General features: G+C 38.4%; 1 protein-coding gene across 4 annotated transcripts in view; it reads left to right on the top strand.

The window, feature by feature from the left end:
• Esr2 (estrogen receptor 2) overlaps positions 1-20355 on the top strand; it is a 119455-nt gene that overhangs the window by 56991 nt on the left and 42109 nt on the right. For 3 of the 4 annotated variants that reach the window (XM_074067821.1, XM_074067823.1, XM_074067820.1), the window contains 4 exons: positions 6972-7088; positions 15024-15323; positions 16254-16392; positions 17484-17537. In XM_074067821.1, coding sequence (XP_073923922.1) covers positions 6972-7088; positions 15024-15323; positions 16254-16392; positions 17484-17537 — 610 coding nt within the window. The remainder of the gene's footprint in view (positions 1-6971; positions 7089-15023; positions 15324-16253; positions 16393-17483; positions 17538-20355) is intronic. The other variant, XM_074067822.1, reaches the window with a different exon arrangement.

Consider the following 20355-nt stretch of genomic DNA (forward strand, 5'->3'; position numbering starts at 1 on the left):
ATGTCCTCTTGGTTCCGTTTTGGATGATCATATGTATCTAGAAATCTGTCCATTTCTTTAAGATTTTTGAATTTATTTGAATATAGGTTCTTAAAGTAGTCTCTGATGATTTCCTGGACTTCCCTAGTGTTTGTTGTTATCTTCCCTTTTGCATGCCTGATTTTACTGATTTAGGTTTTTTTTCTGTCCTCATTTTAGTCAGGTTTGCCAGGGTCTATAGATCTTGTTTATTTTTTCAAAGAACCAACTCTTTGTTTTATTATTTCTTTGTATGGTTTTTTTGGTTTCTATTTCATTGATTTCAGCTCTTATTTTTATTATTTCTCTCCTTCTCTTTGTTTTGGGATTTGCTTGTTCTTGTTTTTCTAGGAGTTTGAGATGTATCATTAGGTCATTGATTTGGGATCTTTCAGTCTTTTTAATATATGCACTCATGGCTATAAACTTTCCTCTCAGGACTGCCTTTGCTGTGTCCCAAAGGTCTGGTAGGTTGTGTTTTCATTTTCATTGACTTCCAGGAACCTTTTGATTTCCTCTTTTATTTCATCAGTGACCCACTGTTCATTAAGCAAGGAGTTGTTCAGTTTCCAGCTGTTTGCATGTTTTTTGTCTTTACTTTTGTTGTTGAGTTCTAGTTTTACTGCATTTTGATCAGATAGAATGCATGGTATAATTTTTATTTTCTTATATTTGCTGAGGCTTGCTTTGTGCCCTAGGATATGATCTATTTTGGAGCAGGTTCCATGGGCTGCTGAGAAAAATGTGTATTGTGTAGAAGTTGGATGAAATGTTCTGTAGACATCATGTGTTACGTATTTTCGAGATAGGGTCTCTCAAACTATTTGCCTAGGCTTTGAACCAAGATCCTCCTAATCTCTGCCTACTGAGTAGCTAGGATTATGGGTGTGAGCTACCGGTAATCCTAAAATAAAAAAACCTTATTTTTTAATTTTTTTTTCAGTCCTGGTTATTGGATCCAGGGCCTTGATCATGCTAGGCAAGGTTCTACCACTTGAGCTATAGCCCCAGCCTTTGTTTCTTTGTTTCTTAACTTTTATTACTGAAATTTATTTTTAAAAATTATTTCATCCAGGCAGCATTTTTCACTAGGCATGATTTATGACTCCTCCACATGCCCCAGAAATGTGTTCCCGAAATCAAGCAAACTGTATAAAAAATAATGCAGGGTGGAGAGCCTTCCTTTTACATTTAACTAAATGATCATTTAGAATATGTAAGCATGTTTAAATTGCAATACAGTTTTTATTTCTTTTTCTCTCTCTTTTTTTTTTTTTTGGTGTGGACTGGGGTTTGAATTCAGTCCACACCTTGAGCCACTCCACCAGCCCTTTTTTGTGATGGGTTTTTTCAAGATAGGGTCTTTTGAAAGAGATTGAGGAAGACTATAGAAAGTGGAGAGATCTCCCATGCTCATGGATTGGTAGAATCAACATAGTAAAAATGTCGATACTCCCAAAAGTAATCTACATGTTTAATGCAATTCCCATCAAAATTCCAATGACATTCATTAAAGAGATTGAAAAATCTACTGTGAAATTTATATGGAAACACAAGAGGCCACGAATAGCCAAGGCAATACTCAGTCAAAAGAACAATGCAGGAGGTATCACAATACCTGACTTCAAACTATATTACAAAGCAATAACAATAAAAACAGCATGGTACTGGCACAAAAACAGACATGAAGACCAGTGGAACAGAATAGAGGATCCAGATATGAAGCCACACAACTATGAGCAACTTATCTTTGACAAAGGAGCTAAAAATATACGATGGAGAAATAGCAGCCTCTTCAACAAAACCTGCTGGGAAAACTGGTTAGCAGTCTGCAAAAAGCTGAAACTAGATCCATGTATATCACCCTATACCAAGATTAACTCAAAATGGATCAAGGATCTTAATATCAGACCCCAAACTCTTAAGTTGATACAAGAAAGAGTAGGAAATACTCTGGAGTTAGTAGGTATAGGTAAGAACTTTCTCACTGAAACCCCAGCAGCACAGCAACTAAGAGATAGCATAGATAAATGGGACCTCATAAAACTAAAAAGCTTCTGTTCATCAAAAGAAATGGTCTCTAAACTGAAGAGAACACCCACAGTGTGGGAGAAAATATTTGCCAACTATACATCAGACAAAGGACTGATAACCAGAATATACAAGGAACTTAAAAAACTAAATTCTCCCAAAACTAATGAACCAATAAAGAAATGGGCACGTGAACTAAACAGAACTTTCTCAAAAGAAGAAATTCAAATGGCCAGAAAACACATGAAAAAATGCTCACCATCTCTAGCAATAAAGGAAATGCAAATTAAAACCACACTAAGATTCCACCTCACCCCTGTTAGAATAGCCATCATCAGCAACACCACCAACAACAGGTGTTGGCGAGGATGTGGGGAAAAAGGAACCCTCTTACACTGTTGGTGGGAATGTAAACTAGTACAACCACTCTGGAAAAAAATTTGGAGGCTACTTAAAAAGCTGGACATCGATCTACCATTTGATCCAGCAATACCACTCTTGGGGATATACCCAAAAGACTGTTACTCCAGAGGCACCTGCACATCCATGTTTATTGCGGCACTATTCACAATAGCCAAGTTATGGAAACAGCCAAGATGCCCCAGCACTGACGAATGGATTAAGAAAATGTGGTATCTATACACAATGGAATTTTATGCAGCCATGAAGAAGAACGAAATGTTATCATTCGCTGGTGAATGGATGGAATTGGAGAACATCATTCTGAGTGAGGTTAGCCTGGCCCAAAAGACCAAAAATCGTATGTTCTCCCTCATATGTGGACATTAGATCAAGGGCAAACACAACAAGGGGACTGGATTATGAGCACATGATAAAAGCGAGAGCACACAAGGGAGGGGTGAGGATAGGTAAGACACCTAAAAAACTAGCTAGCATTTGTTGCCCTTAACGCAGAGAAACTAAAGCAGATACCTTAAAGCAACTGAGGCCAATAGGAAAAGGGAAACAGGTACTAGAGAAAAGGTTAGATCAAAAAGAATTAACCTAGAAGGTAACACCCACGCACAGGAAATCAATGTGAGTCAATGCCCTGTATAGCTATCCTTATCTCAACCAGCAAAACCCCTTGTTCCTTCCTATTATTGCTTATACTCTCTCTACAACAAAATTAGAGATAAGGGCAAAATAGTTTCTGCTGGGTATTGGGGGGGGAGGGAGGGGGCGGAGTGGGTGGTAAGGGAGGGGGTGGGGGCAGGGGGGAGAAATGAACCAAGCCTTGTATGCACATATGAATAATAAAAGAAAAAAGAAAAAAAAAAAGATAGGGTCTTTTGAAGTATTTGCCCAGGCTGGCTTTGAGCTGTGAGCCTTCTGATCTATGCCCTTCTCACCCACTAGTTTTTCTTTCTTTCTTTTTTTTTATTGTTGTGCTGGGTGGGGGTACATTATAGCATTTACAATTTTTTTTATAATAGGGTCTGTCTAACTTTGGCTGGGCTTCAGACTCCTGATGCTCTCTTCCTGCCTCAACTTTCTAAGTAGGTGGGATTACAAATGTGCTCTACTGTGCCTTTGTCCATAGGAATATTAGAATAATTTTATTAAACAGTCTCTTATTCATAGAATTGTTTTGGAAAGGATTGCCTGCGTTCTACTTGTTTACCCTCAAATGTTAATGTTTTTCTCCTACAAAGCCACAACACAGTTGTCAAAATTGGGAAATTAACATTGGTACATCCCTACAATGTACTATCTAATCCTCATCTTCCTAACAGAGCCTGCCCTAGCATGAGGCTCCAGTGCAGGAACAAACTTTGCATTTAGGTATCAGGTCTTTAGTTTCTGTCTGTCCAGAGTCATTTTTCAGTCCTCCCTTGATTTTCATGATCATAACCCTTCTGAAGAAGGCCAGTCATTTTGCAGAATATCACTCACTTTGGGTTTGTCTGCTGTCTCCTCCTCATTAGGCTCAGAGTTCACATTATTGGCAGGAATGTCACAGAAATGATACTGTGTCATCTTCTTATTGGGGTCTTTCCTGTGGTGCTTGGTTTTCATGTGTCCCTTTCCTCATGATGCTCATTTTGATTATTTGATTAAGGTGATGAATGCTAGGTTCTGCTCTATGAAATTACTCTTTTCCCTTTGTTATTAATGAGTATTTTTGTTGGGAAATCCTTTGAGTCCATGTAACTATCCTGTTACTTCAATTAATTGATTTATATCCATTTAACTTATGGTTTCGTATTTTCTACAAATGGGTTTCTGTCTTTAGAGTTATTATTATTAATTTGATGTTCACATTATCTCAGATTTGGCTAGTAGGGATCTTTAGGTGACTCTGTCTTTGTGACAGCTGCCTGTAATTCTTTGGGCACATCTTTCTTTCCTGGTACAGAATATTTCTGGCCTATCTTGTATGTTGCCTGCCCTCGTGCTGGAATAAGCTGTTTCTCCATGGGGCCCCATGTCCTCTTAGCAGACAGTGGCATTTATGAACCAGGATCTGAGTACTACTTCTCTCATTGCTCCTACATCCTCATGGGGATAGAGTGAAGGAGTGTATTTATGTATGTATATGTGTGTATCCATGTATGTGCATACATATACATACATGCTGCTGTGTTTCTGTCTCTTTCTATATATATTGAGAACTGATCTTTGATTCTAGTTCAATACCAAAAGATTTGTTCTACTTCTTTTCATGTTCTCTTTTCTAATATGAGGAACATGGTTCTTATTGTTTTTCCCATATTTTATTTAATTAATACCTCTATGTGACAAAAATTTTTTTCTGTTGCTGCCACTTTCCCTCCTTCAGGTGGTTACCTTCTTCACTCCACTGGGGCTTCAACACCCCACAATGGGAACTATCCCACATAGAAACCTCTTCACCCTCCTCAGAGCCCACCCCCCTCCCCCACTGTCACCTCTCACCTCACCCCACTCACTGGAGCTAATATTATTAACAACAATAAGAACAAACCACTTCACTTTTCAAAATATGTTATCTGTTCATTTTAAACATTCAAACTATGTGGGAATATGTAATATGGGAGAAAGTTAAATCAACACCCCCACCCTGAATTCCACCACTCAGAAATACTTATTCACATAAGTGATTAGCCTTCCATCAATCTGTCCTCCTTATCTAGAGAAAGATATATTTTAATAAAGTAAAATATGTAGAGGGGAATTTGATAAAATATAAAGATTAAAGTACTTCAGTGAAAATGAGGGCATATTAGAGATGTTACATTTTGAAGTGAAAGATGCCAACTGTAGCTTAAGTGTAATAGAAGAAGAGTGTCTGAGAAAAACTTGAAAAACATTTGTACTTCACATACATTTTCCTTGACTAAATGAGAGGCATAAAAAGATTGTGAAGAATGCTATAAGGTTAGAGTCAGTTTTTAATTACCTTCTTCCTGTGTGCTAATGTGTAATTCTGCAGTGAGCATAACCAGTTTAAAGAATCAAAAGCAGATCCCTGTGTAACCAGTGCTCAGGCAATGGCAGTACCCCAGAGCCCCTCTGAGTGGGCCTGACAGTCACAGCTCCTTCCCGCTCTCCCGAAGTGAGCTGAGCCTAACTGCTGCCTTCCCTTATGGTTTGATCATCTAGGCAGGCATCCTTGACATTGTAGTTTCTTTTTCTCTATTTTTGAACTTTATATGAATGGAAATCTTCTCCTATGTATACTTTTGTGACTTGTTTCTTTTATGGCTAGCTCATTTGTCATTGAGATTCATCCATTGTCTGCACTGCAAATCTGGTCCGTTATAGGTTTAATGGAAGAAGGTCAGGCTATGTTGTTTATCTGAAAGACACAGTTAAGAAATAAGAGTACCCAAATGCCCTGTTCACTGTTACTTTTCAACTATTTAATTTCTGTTTCTTAAACTTTCCTCAGAACCATGTAGCCCTCTTCATCCTTCCTCCAGCATCCAGTCCAAACAGCCTTTCTCAGTTGCATAGCTAAAGCAGAATCTTACCTGGTCTTCTGGCTTGGTTTTGCTGCCTCTAATCTGTTCTCCATACTGTCCCTGAAATAATAATTTTTAAAATACACACTTTATCTTTTCATAAAATAATTCAAAGTATCAATGCCTTAGAGATTGCTATGTAACAGTGTCAAAATCTTTAACATTCTATTACAGTGAGCATTCATTTTATCACTGATGGGTCTGTGAGCTGGTTAGGGTAACACTGCTTCATAAGGTTTGGCTCTATGCTTTGGGTTGCATTCAGCTCTCCTCCCCATGTCCCTATGTGCTCCTTGGATCAGCAGCTACCTTAAGGAGCTCAGCAGTCTAAGCCAATGGTTAGAGTAGTATATGTATTAATATACCATTGGCTAAAGAAAGTCCCATGGCTAACATCAATTAGCAAGGAAATATACTCTGCCCACTGTAGCGTACTGCAGGGTCATAAGACTGAGGTAGGGGAGTGAAGAGGTGAGAGCAGTATCGACCACAACTGTTATCAGTTGTCATTATTCTTATGTAGATGCTAATTTACTTGTTCCTTTTGGCTTCTTAATTCTCTTATTTAACTATGAATTCCTATAAATATATTAACTCCCTAAGAGGAACACATGTAAAAGAATATAAGCAGTTGAATTTGGTAATTTGTTGCACAACTCTTGAGGAATTCTGTGGTTTAGAGCAAATCAATCTTATGTGACGGTGTCCAAAGGAGTATTTCTACATGTATCTCTTTAGAATTCTAGGCACATGGGGTGGAGGGACTACCTATTAGCCAAAAGGTAGGATTTTGACCTATTCCTAGGTCTCCTTATACATTGCTAAGAAGACGATGTGGGTTAATTTTGGCATTTGTAAACTCTTACATGTCCCCTATCCTCAGCTGGGTGGTGCCATCAGTGCTGTTAACCAGGAAGAGATTTAACCAAAGTATCGTCAGAACAACTTCCTCCTTTTTTTTTTTCTCTACTGTAGGACATAATGATTATATTTGTCCAGCTACAAATCAGTGTACCATAGATAAGAACCGGCGTAAAAGCTGCCAGGCCTGCCGACTTCGGAAGTGCTATGAAGTAGGAATGGTGAAGTGTGGTGAGTGCTTGCTCCCCTTTTACTGTGTGGGGCCACAGCTGAAAGCTGTCTACTGAGAAATGGAAGACATGTAGCCTGGACGAGAGGCAATGAGGGACGTGGTAATTATTTCCAAGTATTTGTATGCTGTCGCGTTGCTCTGTACTCTCTGTAGCTGCAGACAGAGCTGGGTAAGTGTGAGCAGGCCACAGAAGGCAGCTTAACTCAATATAGACAAGAACTTTAAATAGGCCAGTCATCTAGCAACAGACTAGGCCTCTGCATGACTCGGAGGACTTCTGGCCACTGAAATGCTCCAATGGGCTGCATGACTACCTGCCTGAGACCTTGGCATGCCTGGGAGAACCCACAGGTAATTAGAAGGTTGTAAGTGGAGGTGTCTGAAAACATTTTGGGGACATACCTCGTGACTCTCTTAAGTGAGCAAGACACAACATGGAACAAAATCTTTGCACTGAGGGCTTGTAGCAGGGATGCTAGAGGGGAGCAATAATTAGGAGATCATTTGGGACATTCTCTCCAGAGGCTGTTGCCGTGAGGATTTGTGGCATTTACTTGAAAGAAAGCAGCAGACCCAGGTCTGTTCATGGAATGGACATGAATAAAATGCGTAGAAGAGAGGACGATACAAAGCTCTGTAGAGAGCACTGTAAACCCCAGAGCCCAACTTCTCCCTGAAACTGACTCTGATGCCATGTGCTAGCAGGCAAAGTGGTCCTGTGAAGATGCCCAGGACCTAAAGAATCTTCTAGCTTCATAGACCAGTGTTGTGACCCAAGCCATTACGAATAGATGATGCAAACATAGGTACTCCAGGAAGTGATACCTTCAGAGAGGGATGACCTAGGAACACAGGAGTGACTTGTAGGTCTTGTAGGTTGGTAATGCTGCTTTGTGAAGAAATGCACAATAAAATATGTTTCTGTCTTTCTGTCTCTCTCAAACCCAGGGCCTTGCACATGCTAGGCAAGAACTTTACCACTGATCTGCGTCCTCAGACTTTGCTTTTTTTGACACAGGTCCCACTATGTAACTCAAGGTGGCCTCAAACTTGTGATTATTCTGCTTCTGCTTCTTGAATGCTAGGGTTATAGGTGTGTGCCATTGCGCTCAGCAGTTGAACAATATGTGTGTTTTTATTTAATTATGTTTTTGGTGGTTCTGGACTCTAGACTCAGGGCCTCAGGACCTAGCACTTGCCAGGCAGGTGCTCTACCACTTGAGTCATGCCGTCAGCCCTGAGTATGTTTTTAAAAAAATGATTTTCTACTTTAGTCTTAGGATAAGAACACTGTTATTGTCAGCTGTAGCCTTTATGGTTCAAGGCAGCACTGGTACAAAGAGCATGAGTCTCAGAGACTGCATCTCATTTTTGTTTCTTTACTTTTTGCTACTATGACTGCTCAAGCTACTTAAACTCTTTGGCCATTGGAGTTCTTATCTCTGAAACAGAAATGTCTGCTTGTTTGGGTTTTGTGAAGAGCAGGTGTGAAGGTGTGTGAAGACCTGTCACAGTGTCTGGTGCTCCATCTTATTTTCCTTCCTTTCACTGTCCTCATGGAATAGATTGTGTAAGTTACAACTTTGACACATGCAATTTCACTAGACAGAAATAATTCAAGAATCTTTGATGGAAAAGAGAGCTAGAGAAAAGGTTGTTGAATTTAGCCAAGAAGTAATTGGGTAAGTCTCTCTAATATTTTATACATATACATATATATATATATATATATATATATGTATATTTAATTACAGAAGATGTGATATGAGTTGATATGCATACAGTTGGATGTTTAGTCCTTGACTGATCACGGAGGAAGACCTGTATTAGACTTTTCATCACTGTAACAGTTATTGAGAGAAACAATTTAAAGGAGGAAATATTTACGTTGCCTCGTGGTTTCAGAGGTTGCAATCTATAGTTAGCTGGGTCCATTGTTTCTAGGCCTGTGCAAGGCAGAAATGACAGGGAAGAAGGTTAAGGTAGCCAGGAAGCATAGAGCAGTGCAAACGGGTGTGGAGAAGGTATATGTTTTCGGGAAACCCACCAAATCCCCAATGACCTCTTCTTCCAACTAAGCCTATCTCCTCCTTCCTTCCACTTCCCAGTCATGCTGTAGTATTATGAATCCATCAAGAGATTAATTCATTGGAGAAGGCAGAACCCTCATAGCCCAGTCACCTTTCAGTAACATCACTAGCCAGAGGTCAATCCTTCAGCACATGAGCCTTTTGGGAGACACCTCATATCTCCTCATGTCCAAACCCTAACAGACCATTAAGGGTGATTTTTCTCAACTATGCCTCTCTCCTTTTCAGGCACTCTTCTGCCCTCCCCTGGCAACCCTCTATCCACGCTCTTCCTTCTGTCCAGTTTTGGAGGTTAGGGACTCTACCTGCATTCTAGATCCTCCTATACCACCTACTTCCCTTATTCATGGATCATGTCTCTTCAGTTTTTAGCTTGTTCTTCCCTACTTGTGAGCCTGTCTTTTCTATTAATGTATTAATATGGTTATTTAAATGGTAGGAAGACACCTACCTAGACTGACTTCAGACATAAGGCTTGTAAATAGCAATGTAAATAACCAGGAAAACAACCTAGCCATATATTTGGTCCATATCCCTGTATTTGGACAATAGCTCAGCATCTCTCTGTCTTTCTTTTTTTTTTTGGTGGCACTGGAGTTTGAACTCAGGGCCTCATGCTTGCTAGGCAGTCATTTTACCACCCAATCCACTCCACCAGCTCTTTTTTTTGTGCTGGGTATTTTTGAGATAGTGTCCCATGAACTATTTGCCTGGGCTGCCTTCAAACTGCGATCCTCCGGCTCTCTGCCTCCTGAGTAGCTAGGATTACAGGTGTGAGCCTCCAGTACCCAGCTCTCAGCATTTCTTGGTGCTGTCTCTGTTCACTTGCTGTATTTCCATGAAAGAGATTTGATAGGTAAGCGGTATGAAATAGTTAAAAGCACTGGCTTTGGATATAGACTACTGGTAGGTTTAGGTCCTGCTTCTGCTGTTTTTTAGCTTTCCTACCTTGGGCAAGTCATTCAAGCTCTCTTGTGTCTGTCTGGCTCCTTCTGTGTGCTGGAGATAAAGATAGCACCTGTCCTCAAGGGCTGCCGTCAGCATGAGATTACCTGCTCAATGGCTGGCACAAGCCTGCTTCCAGTGCACGTTGCCTACCAGTTTTACCATTTGCCACCACATCAGTATCTTTTGGCTGGAGTCACTTACCACTGTCTCATCTGGCTCACACCTATTTGCCTGAGAGGCAGCTAGCTGCCTAGGTCGTAATGTCAGAGCTACAACACTGGAAATGTCCTTGTTAGAAAAACCAGTTCCTTTCCCAGGGCTTTATTTCACTGGGCCTAGAATCCCTAGAACTCACTGCAGAGCACAGAGCCTCGGAACACAGGATTTTGTCAATGAAAATTGGTCAAATAAATTCAAATGTGTAGATTCAAAATCTTTTGCATTGGCTGTAAGTATTTATTTGGTTAACTCCTACAAAAGAGAAATGGGTGATCAGAGAAGTGCTTTCTTAAGCCATCCATTTTTGTTCCATTTTACCCTGGGGGTGTAATTGATCTCAAATGTCAATATCACTGTTAATTACTAATAAAACGTATTTAAGCTTTTAACTATTTTAGTAATAAATTAGTTCAAATGTACTTGAATTTATAGTCTTTCTTTCTCCTATAATTAGCCAGAGTTAAAAGGAAAAAAAAACTGTCTAATTTTTTTGGGAGCCAGTAATTTAAGTTTTTCTCATACCTTCTAGCTAATATTTCTTTTAAAAATGTAGATAATTGAATTTAGTGAATACAGTATAATGGTGGTGTATAAACACTAGGCATTTTGCAGATTTTAACTTTCAGATTTTTTTTTTTAGAGAAAATTCATGTAAAAGTTGTACCCATGCTGATGACATCCTGACTTACAACATGTCTTTCTTAACTTCCATTTTACATTTTGGACTTTAACCAGGAAATACTTAGAAATATTTTGTGCTCAAATGTATAGGGGGGATATGGAAGTCATATTTTTTGTTGTTGATTCCTGTCTTTATTATATTGTCATAACAAAATGATGTATATGATGTCAATTTTATTTAAGATTTTCTTCATTGTCTAGTATGTGATAATTTTTGTATGGTCTTTGTAGGTCAATTTGCTAATTGTGCAGTGCAAATGTTCTTTATGACTCTTTCTCCCATCTATTAGCTCTCTCAGTTGCTGAGAGAGAAGTTAAAATGTATCCCATTGTAATAGTATGTGTCAATTTCTTTTTTTTCTTTCAATCACTTTTTTTGTGTTGTGTTTGGAGGTGTGTGTTGTTTTGATGTGTATGGATTTAGTTTCTCTTTTATAGTCTAATGCTGACCCTTGTTCTAATAATGATTTTTGCCTTTAAGTTTGTCTCATATTTAGAGAGCAACTTCAGGTTGTCTGGTTAATTTTTGCCTGTTAAATGTTTTTCTATCTTTTAAAAACAATTTTCCTCTGTGTTAGGTGTATCTATTACAAGTTTATGTCTAGATTAAAATGTACATGTATGATTTCATGCCAGATGTGCATATAGTCCCTGCTACTCAAAGGTTGGGGTGGTAGCATTACTTGAGCCCATGAGTTTGAGACCAGGCTTGGCAACACAGGAAGACTTTGTCTCAAAAAACCAAAAATATTTGTAACTTCAGATTTGCTCTAAAATGGTCAATTTAGTCTGTTTTTGTTTATTGTAGTCATTACTTGGTTTCAAAAATCATCTTATTCTGTGTCTTAAAAAAACTTCATCTTGTATTTTCTATTTCTTTCCATCTAGGAGTTTATCATTTTTTTTTTTTTTCAGTACTGAGGTTTGAACTTAGGGTCTTACACTTACACTCTACCACTTGAGTCATGTCTGCAGTCCCTTGGAGTTGATCACATTTCATGTTTTTCTTTTTCTTCTGCTATCTTAGAAGTCATAAAGTTGATTCAATTCATATCTTGACATTTCTGTTTTTAACATGCATTCTTGATTAATTTGAGAATTTAAGTTTCTCTCTTGCCAAATAAAGATTCTTAGAAAATTCTAACCAAAATCATTCCTCTCTCATGTTACATGTTATTGTCTGGTATTTTGGCTCATCCTTGTTTGTTTATCTCCAAAAATTAATTCTTATTATTTTATTCTGTCAGTGCTTTTTAAAGATGTAATTTCATATTTACTAGTTTATTTTCTTACCATTGCTTCTTAAATCTCAGTGTTTCCTCTTAATTTTTCTTCATCCCAAACATGTGTGGGGTTGTGAGTGATAAGTCTTCTCAATCTTTGTTTAGTGGAAGATATCCTTAATTTATTTTCTTTCAAGGCTATCCACTTTTAAATGATTGTTCATCTGGGAATATAAGTCAAAATTAAATGACATTTTCCTTTTCAACATTTTAAGACATTGTGTTCTGATCCATAAACCTTTAGTAACAAAAATATTTTGGTGTTAGCACAGGTATAAAAATACAGATTTGTAAAACTGAGCAGAGAATCTGGAATAAGACACCTTTTTATGTAATTGTTTATCAATGACAAGGCATTTAAAATTAGTGGGAGAAACTTATTCAATAACTAGTATTGGGAAAATTATAATAATCCACTTGGAGAATATAACATGAAATGTGACTATCAAATATGCATAAAATTCCAAATAGACTTGAGCCACACAACCAAGGAGATAAAGGATGACTCAGGTGATAAGAGTACTCGTCTAACAAGCTCAAGGCTCCAAGTTCAAACCCCAGGACCACACACACACACAAAATATTTGTATAATATTGTATGTGAATATTTGTATAATATCGATGTGAAACAAAACAGATTTGGCTATGTACTGAAGCTTTTTATGACAAAAGATACTATGGGCAGAATTTAAAAGCATATAACAAATATAGCAGATAACAAAAATTATCATTAGTATATAAAGAGCTTTTATAAGTTTGAGGAAAAGGGGGCAAAATAAACAAATAGGCAATTCATAAGGAAAGAAATACAAAGGGCAAATATTAATCAACTTTACTAGTGATTTTAAAAAACAAAAAATAAGACAAGAGTATTTAGTCACTCCTAATATTAGTAAAGATTACAAATGATTTTTAATGCCCAATGATAGTACTTGAACTATTGTTTAGATTATAAAATTTTAAATACTTTTGGAGGGTGATCTGTCAATGTTTATTAAAAATTTAAAACTGTGTATGTCTTGGTTCAACAATTGTTTGAATTTAGTATGTGGGAGTAATTCGATACATCCACAAAGATACATTTTCATTGTATGTTGAACTAGCAAAGAAATTATAACAACCTAGATTTATATTAGCCTGAACTCTTTATTTTATTTTTTATTTTTATTTTTTTCATTTTTCTTTTATTATTCATATGTGCATATAAGGCTTGGTTCATTTCTCCCCCCTGCCCCCACCCCCTCCCTTACCACCCACTCCGCCCCCTCCCTCTCCCCCCCCTCAATACCCAGCAGAAACTATTTTGCCCTTATCTCTAATTTTGTTGTAGAGAGAGTATAAGCAATAATAGGAAGGAACAAGGGTTTTTGCTGGTTGAGATAAGGATAGCTATACAGGGCATTGACTCACATTGATTTCCTGTGCGTGGGTGTTACCTTCTAGGTTAATTCTTTTTGATCTAACCTTTTCTCTAGTTCCTGTTCCCCTTTTCCTATTGGCCTCAGTTGCTTTAAGGTATCTGCTTTAGTTTCTCTGAGTTAAGGGCAACAAATGCTAGCTAGTTTTTTAGGTGTCTTACCTATCCTCACCACTTCCTTGTGTGCTCTCGCTTTTATCATGTGCTAATAGTCCAATCCCATTGTTGTGTTTGCCCTTGCTCTAATGTCCACATATGAGGGAGAACATAGCCTGGAACTCTTTAAACAAACGACACCATACTAATAGAACAGAATGTTATATAGATTTTTTTCAAAAGGGGTCACATATTTATTACTGAACCATGCTTAAGGTATTTAAAGAAGAATCAAATTTCCAGTTTAAAACACCCAACTATCCATGCAGTGTTGACACTTTGAGCTTGATGTCAAGGTGATCATGGACCATGAAAGAGCATAAATATGTGTGTCATCTCTCCCATTTCCTTCCAGACCCAGCTTGGTTTGTCTCCAGTGTCTCCTCTTAAGAGTTGTACCTGATTTTGTTACCAGTTTTCATCTGAATTCACTGGGGAATGGAACGATTTTTTCTTGCCCACGAATCTCTTGATTCTGAAAATCTTATGGGAAGACATGGCCAAATGCACGCACCGTGATGGCAGACAAAAGCAGAAGAGCTATAGATTTCTAAATTGCCATAAACGACATATTTTTATAAAGAGAAAAAATAGGTTGTGAAATAGTATATGCACTGTAATTGTAATTTTGTTTATATTTATGCCAAAATTCTATACTTTCCAGATTTTCTCCTATAGCTTCTGGATTTAAAAAATTAATTCATTTGAAATACAACTTGTTTAAGTATGTAAAAAGAAAAAAACATGCATATCAACATTTAAAATATATTATAGGAGTGTATTATTTGATAATTGCTTGAAAATGTCAATGTTGAAGTCTTAACTTTTTCCCTGTTTTCTACCTAAGAAAAATTCCTAAGTTCACAGTTTGGAAACTGAAGTGTGTCAGCTCTGGATTTAGTATGCAAAGATGACCTTGAGCTAGAAATCTAAAAGTTCCTAAACTGTTACGTTGTTGGTTTTGCTAAGACAGTCGAGCCAAAGTCATCTTCTGATCCATGTCCTACATGCTCCAAGGGAAAAGTTAAGCCTCTGTTCTCAGCTGTATTCTGAGAACAGACTTGAGTCTTACCACAATACCATTGGTTCAGGGAGCGGGGTCAGGGAAAGCACCATGTTGTCATCTGCTGTCCTCTTTAGGCTCCCGGAGAGAAAGGTGTGGGTACCGCGTAGTGCGAAGACAGAGAACTTCTGGTGAGCAGCTGCACTGCCTGAGCAAAGCCAAGAAAAATGGTGGCCAGGTGCCCCGAGTGAAGGAACTGCAGCTCAGTGAGCTGAGCCCAGAGCAGCTGGTGCTCACCCTCCTGGAGGCAGAGCCACCCAACGTGCTAGTGAGTCGCCCCAGCACGCCCTTCACCGAGGCCTCCATGATGATGTCCCTCACCAAGCTGGCCGACAAGGAATTGGTTCACATGATCGGCTGGGCCAAGAGAATTCCGGGTAGGGCTCTCTGGCTCTTGGCGTTGCTCCATTTCTTTGTAGAAAGGCCTGTCCCTAACGTTTTGGGGGCAAGAGTATAAAATAACATAGGTCCCTGAACTTTGTCTAGATATTTAACAGTTTGATGTCTTGATTTGTAACTTTCAAATCAAATCTGTCCTTCCCTCCTGTCTTGATGTGTCTGGAAGGTAGGCTCTTGTCTTAGAATTCTTGGATTCATCTGCGTTCCATACCATACAAGATAGTACAGGGAGAGTTGTAAGAGGCCTATTTCTGTACTTCACTCTCTTCTTTTCCCACCCTCAGGTCTATGCCTTACCATCTTGCACAGCCCCTATCTGTGTGTCTGTGTCTAGACAGACATGGCTACCTCTTATGCCTAGGTGTGGCCTGGAAGAATGGACCCAGGGAAGAGACTCAACCAGTCTCTGGAACTGGACTTGGGACCATTTGGGCAAGAAATTCGGGGATTCTAGAGCCTGGAGCATGGCTCCACCTTGGCCTATGTTTTGGCTTGAGAAGGAGGGGTGAAGTCAGATTTGGGTGGGGTGAGGTGCAGTATGACTATTAAGAAAGTGAAAAGTTTGAATAGAAATTCATAAAACACTGTTCCATTAGAGGATCAGTACTATATACAAATAGAGCAAATCAGCACGTGAAGTAACATGACTCAGTGGCCCAGATGAAAGTTCTTTATAAATAAACACTAAATGAAATTTGTCTGTGTAGAAGGAGTTCAAGACTGGAAACTGCCAGACACACACCTGAAGTTCAATTTTTCTTCCTTTAACCAGCATTTAATGACATCCTTGAAATACCAATTACTTCCCTGCATTGTTTTCTTAACTTTTAAAGACTTGCCATTCTGTCTTTGCAGAAACAAGTTGCTAAGGAGGGTGGGTGTGTCTCACAGCCTCTTGCTTTCTCCAGGCTTTGTGGAGCTCAGCCTATTGGACCAAGTGAGGCTCTTGGAGAGCTGCTGGATGGAGGTGTTAATGGTGGGGCTGATGTGGCGCTCAATCGACCACCCCGGCAAGCTCATCTTTGCTCCAGACCTTGTTCTGGACAGGTGAGAAAAAAAACCCACATTGTGTTTCTTCTCTGACTTACTTGAGTTAGGTAGTTAGTGAGTGGGAACAAAGTCCTAGGTACAGCAATTAAAATGTCACACCCGAAAGGGCAATTAGAGGATGAAATGAAAATGTCATCCACTCCTTCACTGGGTCAAGAACCCAAGAGGAGAGCATGCGTACAAGGGTTGAGTGTCCTGTGAGTCATGTCTAATCAGTGGTGCAGCAGCATTCACAGGCCAGAGCCACAACGGGGGACAGGATTCTGCAAAGGATGTGGTCACTGAGTCAGTGCACAAGTGAACATAGATTTTTCTGCATTAAAAATTCCACATTCAGGTTATAATCTTAAATTGTCTTGTGGTTTTCTCCACCTAAAGTGATCAATTATATCTCCAGCTAAATTTAGCTGGACAGGTGATGAACTTCTTCGGAGTCTTCCAAATTTATCTCCATGTGCGTTAACTTACTCTAACACATGCACTAAGAGCATTTTTGGAAATAGTTATGGAAGACTAGTTGTTAGCATCAGATGAAAATTAACAGAAGCTGGGACATGACAGTGCCAATGTCAGAACCTGGTTGCAGTAGTTTTCTTTTAAAGGTGGCAAAGAAGAGGAACCAATATTTAATTGACTTAGTCAAACTGTTGATGAAGGGAAAACTGAAATATACAACAACGTTCATTTTTTTTCTTTTTTTAAATTATTGTTGTACTGGGGGTACCTTGTGACATTTGCAAACGTTCTTACACTATATCACAGTTGAGTTCACCCCCTCCATCACTGTCTTTTATCCCCATCCCCAAATTATTTATTTATTTATTTTTTGGTGGCACTGGAGTTTGAACTCAGGGCTTCATCCTTGCTAGGCAGCATGCATGAATGAGCCACTCCACCAGCCTAACATTCAGCTTTTTTGCAAGAAAAATCTCCATGAGCAGTTTGAAAATCTCCATGGCAGGTGGTGTTGAAAAAGTGCCAGTGTTGAATGTTTGTCCCCATTTGTGCAGAGAGTAGGACGATGCCTGGTGCTATGAACCAAAAGTACCTGCCCCAACTTTTGCATCATAATCCTGTTACCACTTCAGGTTATCAGAAGACCCTCATTCGCACGTTTCGCAGATGAAGAGTGATGCCACAAGGTATCAGCATCCATTCTGCCTGTTGTCATGGATGACCCTGACAAAGAGTCCTGTTCTGAGTAATGGAGGTGTTTTGGTGGAGAACAAAGCCTGTGGGAAGAGCTGGAGCATGGGATGTGGCTTGAGCAGGAGCAGCCCAGGTGGTGAACCATAGAGGGAAGCTCTGGAAGCCCAGAGCAGTGTGGGGCATCAGTGACAAGCACAATAGTTAATTCACTGACTTCTAGGTGCCAGGCACCATCTTAGGCAATTGATGCACATTGACTCGTTTAATCTTCACAGCAGCCCTTTGTGGGTAAGCAATATTATTTTCCCAGTTCTTCAGATATGGAAATGCGAGGTTAAGTTAAGTTGCCTACAGTTACAGAGTAGTAAGTGGTAGAGCAGAACTTGGGGATCCATCTGTGGAGTCCTTACACTTAATGACAACAGTTCAATGTATCCCAGAAGGAGAGAGAATGGAAGAACAAAGAGGCCAAAAGGCAAACTAATTTTCTATTTTATTCTTTTGTCTTAGAACAGCCCTATCCTATTTCTGCCCACTTCAAAAACTCACTTCTGCTATCACCTCAGGATACCATGTTGCAAGGCAGGCTGAAAAGCCAACCACCTGTCTAGCTAAGGCAGTCATCACTCTCATCCATTTATTCTGTTCCACTTAATAAAGCCACATATGACCTCGAAGATACACACACACACACACACACACACATAAATATACACATATAATTCTTCTAGAAGTTAGTGCTAGGAAGATGTTCCATCCCTTGGTGAACATTGGGATTAAATTATTTTACTTTTCATTTTGATATCTAAATTGATGCCAAATTTAGTGTTCATTTGCAGTGACTAGTTGATTCCTGGGTTTTAGTACAAATAACCCTCCTATTTCTCTGTATGGGTTCTTTAATTCCTGTAAGTGTGTATATAAGTTACCATAAATGAACACCAATCATGCATAAATGTTATGCCTACATTTAGTTATGTAAAAGAAACAAAAAGTTATTTTTCTTCCAAATTATTTTAATAGATTCAGATTATTCTTCATAAATATACATATGGTTTACAATATATAAACTATATGTCATTGAGTATAGAAAAGGAGTTCTTGGGAATTTTAAATGCACTTAAATTGAGCAGATATTTTTTGGTGTTTATTTTTTGTTTCTATCCCTAATGTGTTTAGGGTTTGGGGTGCAACTCAATGGTAGAGTACTTGCCTAGCATGCAGAAGACTCTGGGTTCGATAGCCAGCACTACAAACAAAACAAAATGCCTAATACTATTTTTAACAGATTAACTTTGTGAAAGTCTGGAATTTCAAGTCTAAAATAGTTCAGTCGTGTAGTGCATCTCTCATATAGATAAATACACTTTTATGTAATATGGACATTTTTGGAGGAGTTGCTTATTGAAAGAGTCAGGGATCACACTCCATAAAAGAGTTTGATGATAAATCTTTTCTTGCAAAAGGAATAATCTTCACAGTACTTGAAAAATAACTCTTTGCTGGATTGTCCTATCAGAGCTCCTTCAAGTGGTGGTATGACTACAGTAGCAACGAATACAATTAAGCCTATCTGTGGATTCTTGACTTCTGTTTCCCTTTATTCTTGTTGAGGCTTCTGCAGAAAACAAAAATGAAAACAAAACACTCAACCCCCCCAAAAAACACACACACACACACACACACAAAGAAACACCAATTCAGTTATCTTATTTGTAATAAGAAGTAACCACTAGAATCATAAATTCATTTGAAGATCTACTACAGAACCTGAGTTTCTACTTGTTCAAAAAAATCACACATTCTAAAGCATTTCTGTGCCCTTAGCCTCAACAGGAAACTGTCTTCTGTTAACAGTTATTGAAATGTCAGAGGAAGAATGTACCTGGGTTTGGATGATGGGAACGTACCGAGTTTGCATTCACATTACCTAATTCTACGTGGAATTTTCTTTAAGATCACTATAGCATTTTCACCTCTAAATTTTAATTTTCCCTTTGTGCCCAAGTAATTTCGTTTTGGTTCAAGATTTATTAAGGTCTTTCCATGAGCTAAAACCTTAGGTTGATCCTCCTACCTTGTGTCCAGTTGCCATACATATAGAGATCTATAAACCAGATAGAATATGTAGGTACAAAATTATCTACCCAAAAACAAGACCCATTTAACATTTTGTCATTGTATTAAACAGGCTGTTTTTTTTTTTTTGTAAAAGAGTGATTATCAAGTAACAAGATACTCCACATGAAAATGTTCATTTAATTATTACTTGACACTAGTTTATGGACCAGTGGTGTACAAAAGTGTAGTTCCAGGAGTAGGCTGGCTTGATTGATAGGTTGTTTCAATATTCTAACATCAAATTGCATGTTCCCTGACTTTAAATCAAATCTTTTAATCCTATCCTAATTTCTTACTTATAATTCAGTTTTAATCTGTAATTATAAAATAAATGAAATAGATCTCATCACTTTGTTAAAGCCCCTCCTTACTTTGTTCTGTATAACTTTGTAAGCTGTCATTTATGAAGTATTACACTCTATTGCCTCTGTATTTCTCACTTATTTTCTAAAAATGTATTTGCTTTCTATAGCCTATAACATGAATAGAAATATCCTAACCTTGCCACCCCTTAAATGAAGTGGTTATACCTGCTAAAATAAAGCAGTCAGACCTGGGTCTTTAGGATTGGTGTGGAAATTCACTTTTTTATGAGGCAAACATGCTTTGATTATTCTGAGTTGCAGCATTTTTCAGGGCTCAAATGTTCCACTATGCATACTCTCTCCTCACTTTTGAATTTTCATTCAA

The sequence above is a fragment of the Castor canadensis genome, chromosome 3 (assembly GCF_047511655.1).
Source record: "Castor canadensis chromosome 3, mCasCan1.hap1v2, whole genome shotgun sequence".
In the NCBI taxonomy this organism is placed as follows: Eukaryota; Metazoa; Chordata; class Mammalia; order Rodentia; family Castoridae; genus Castor; species Castor canadensis.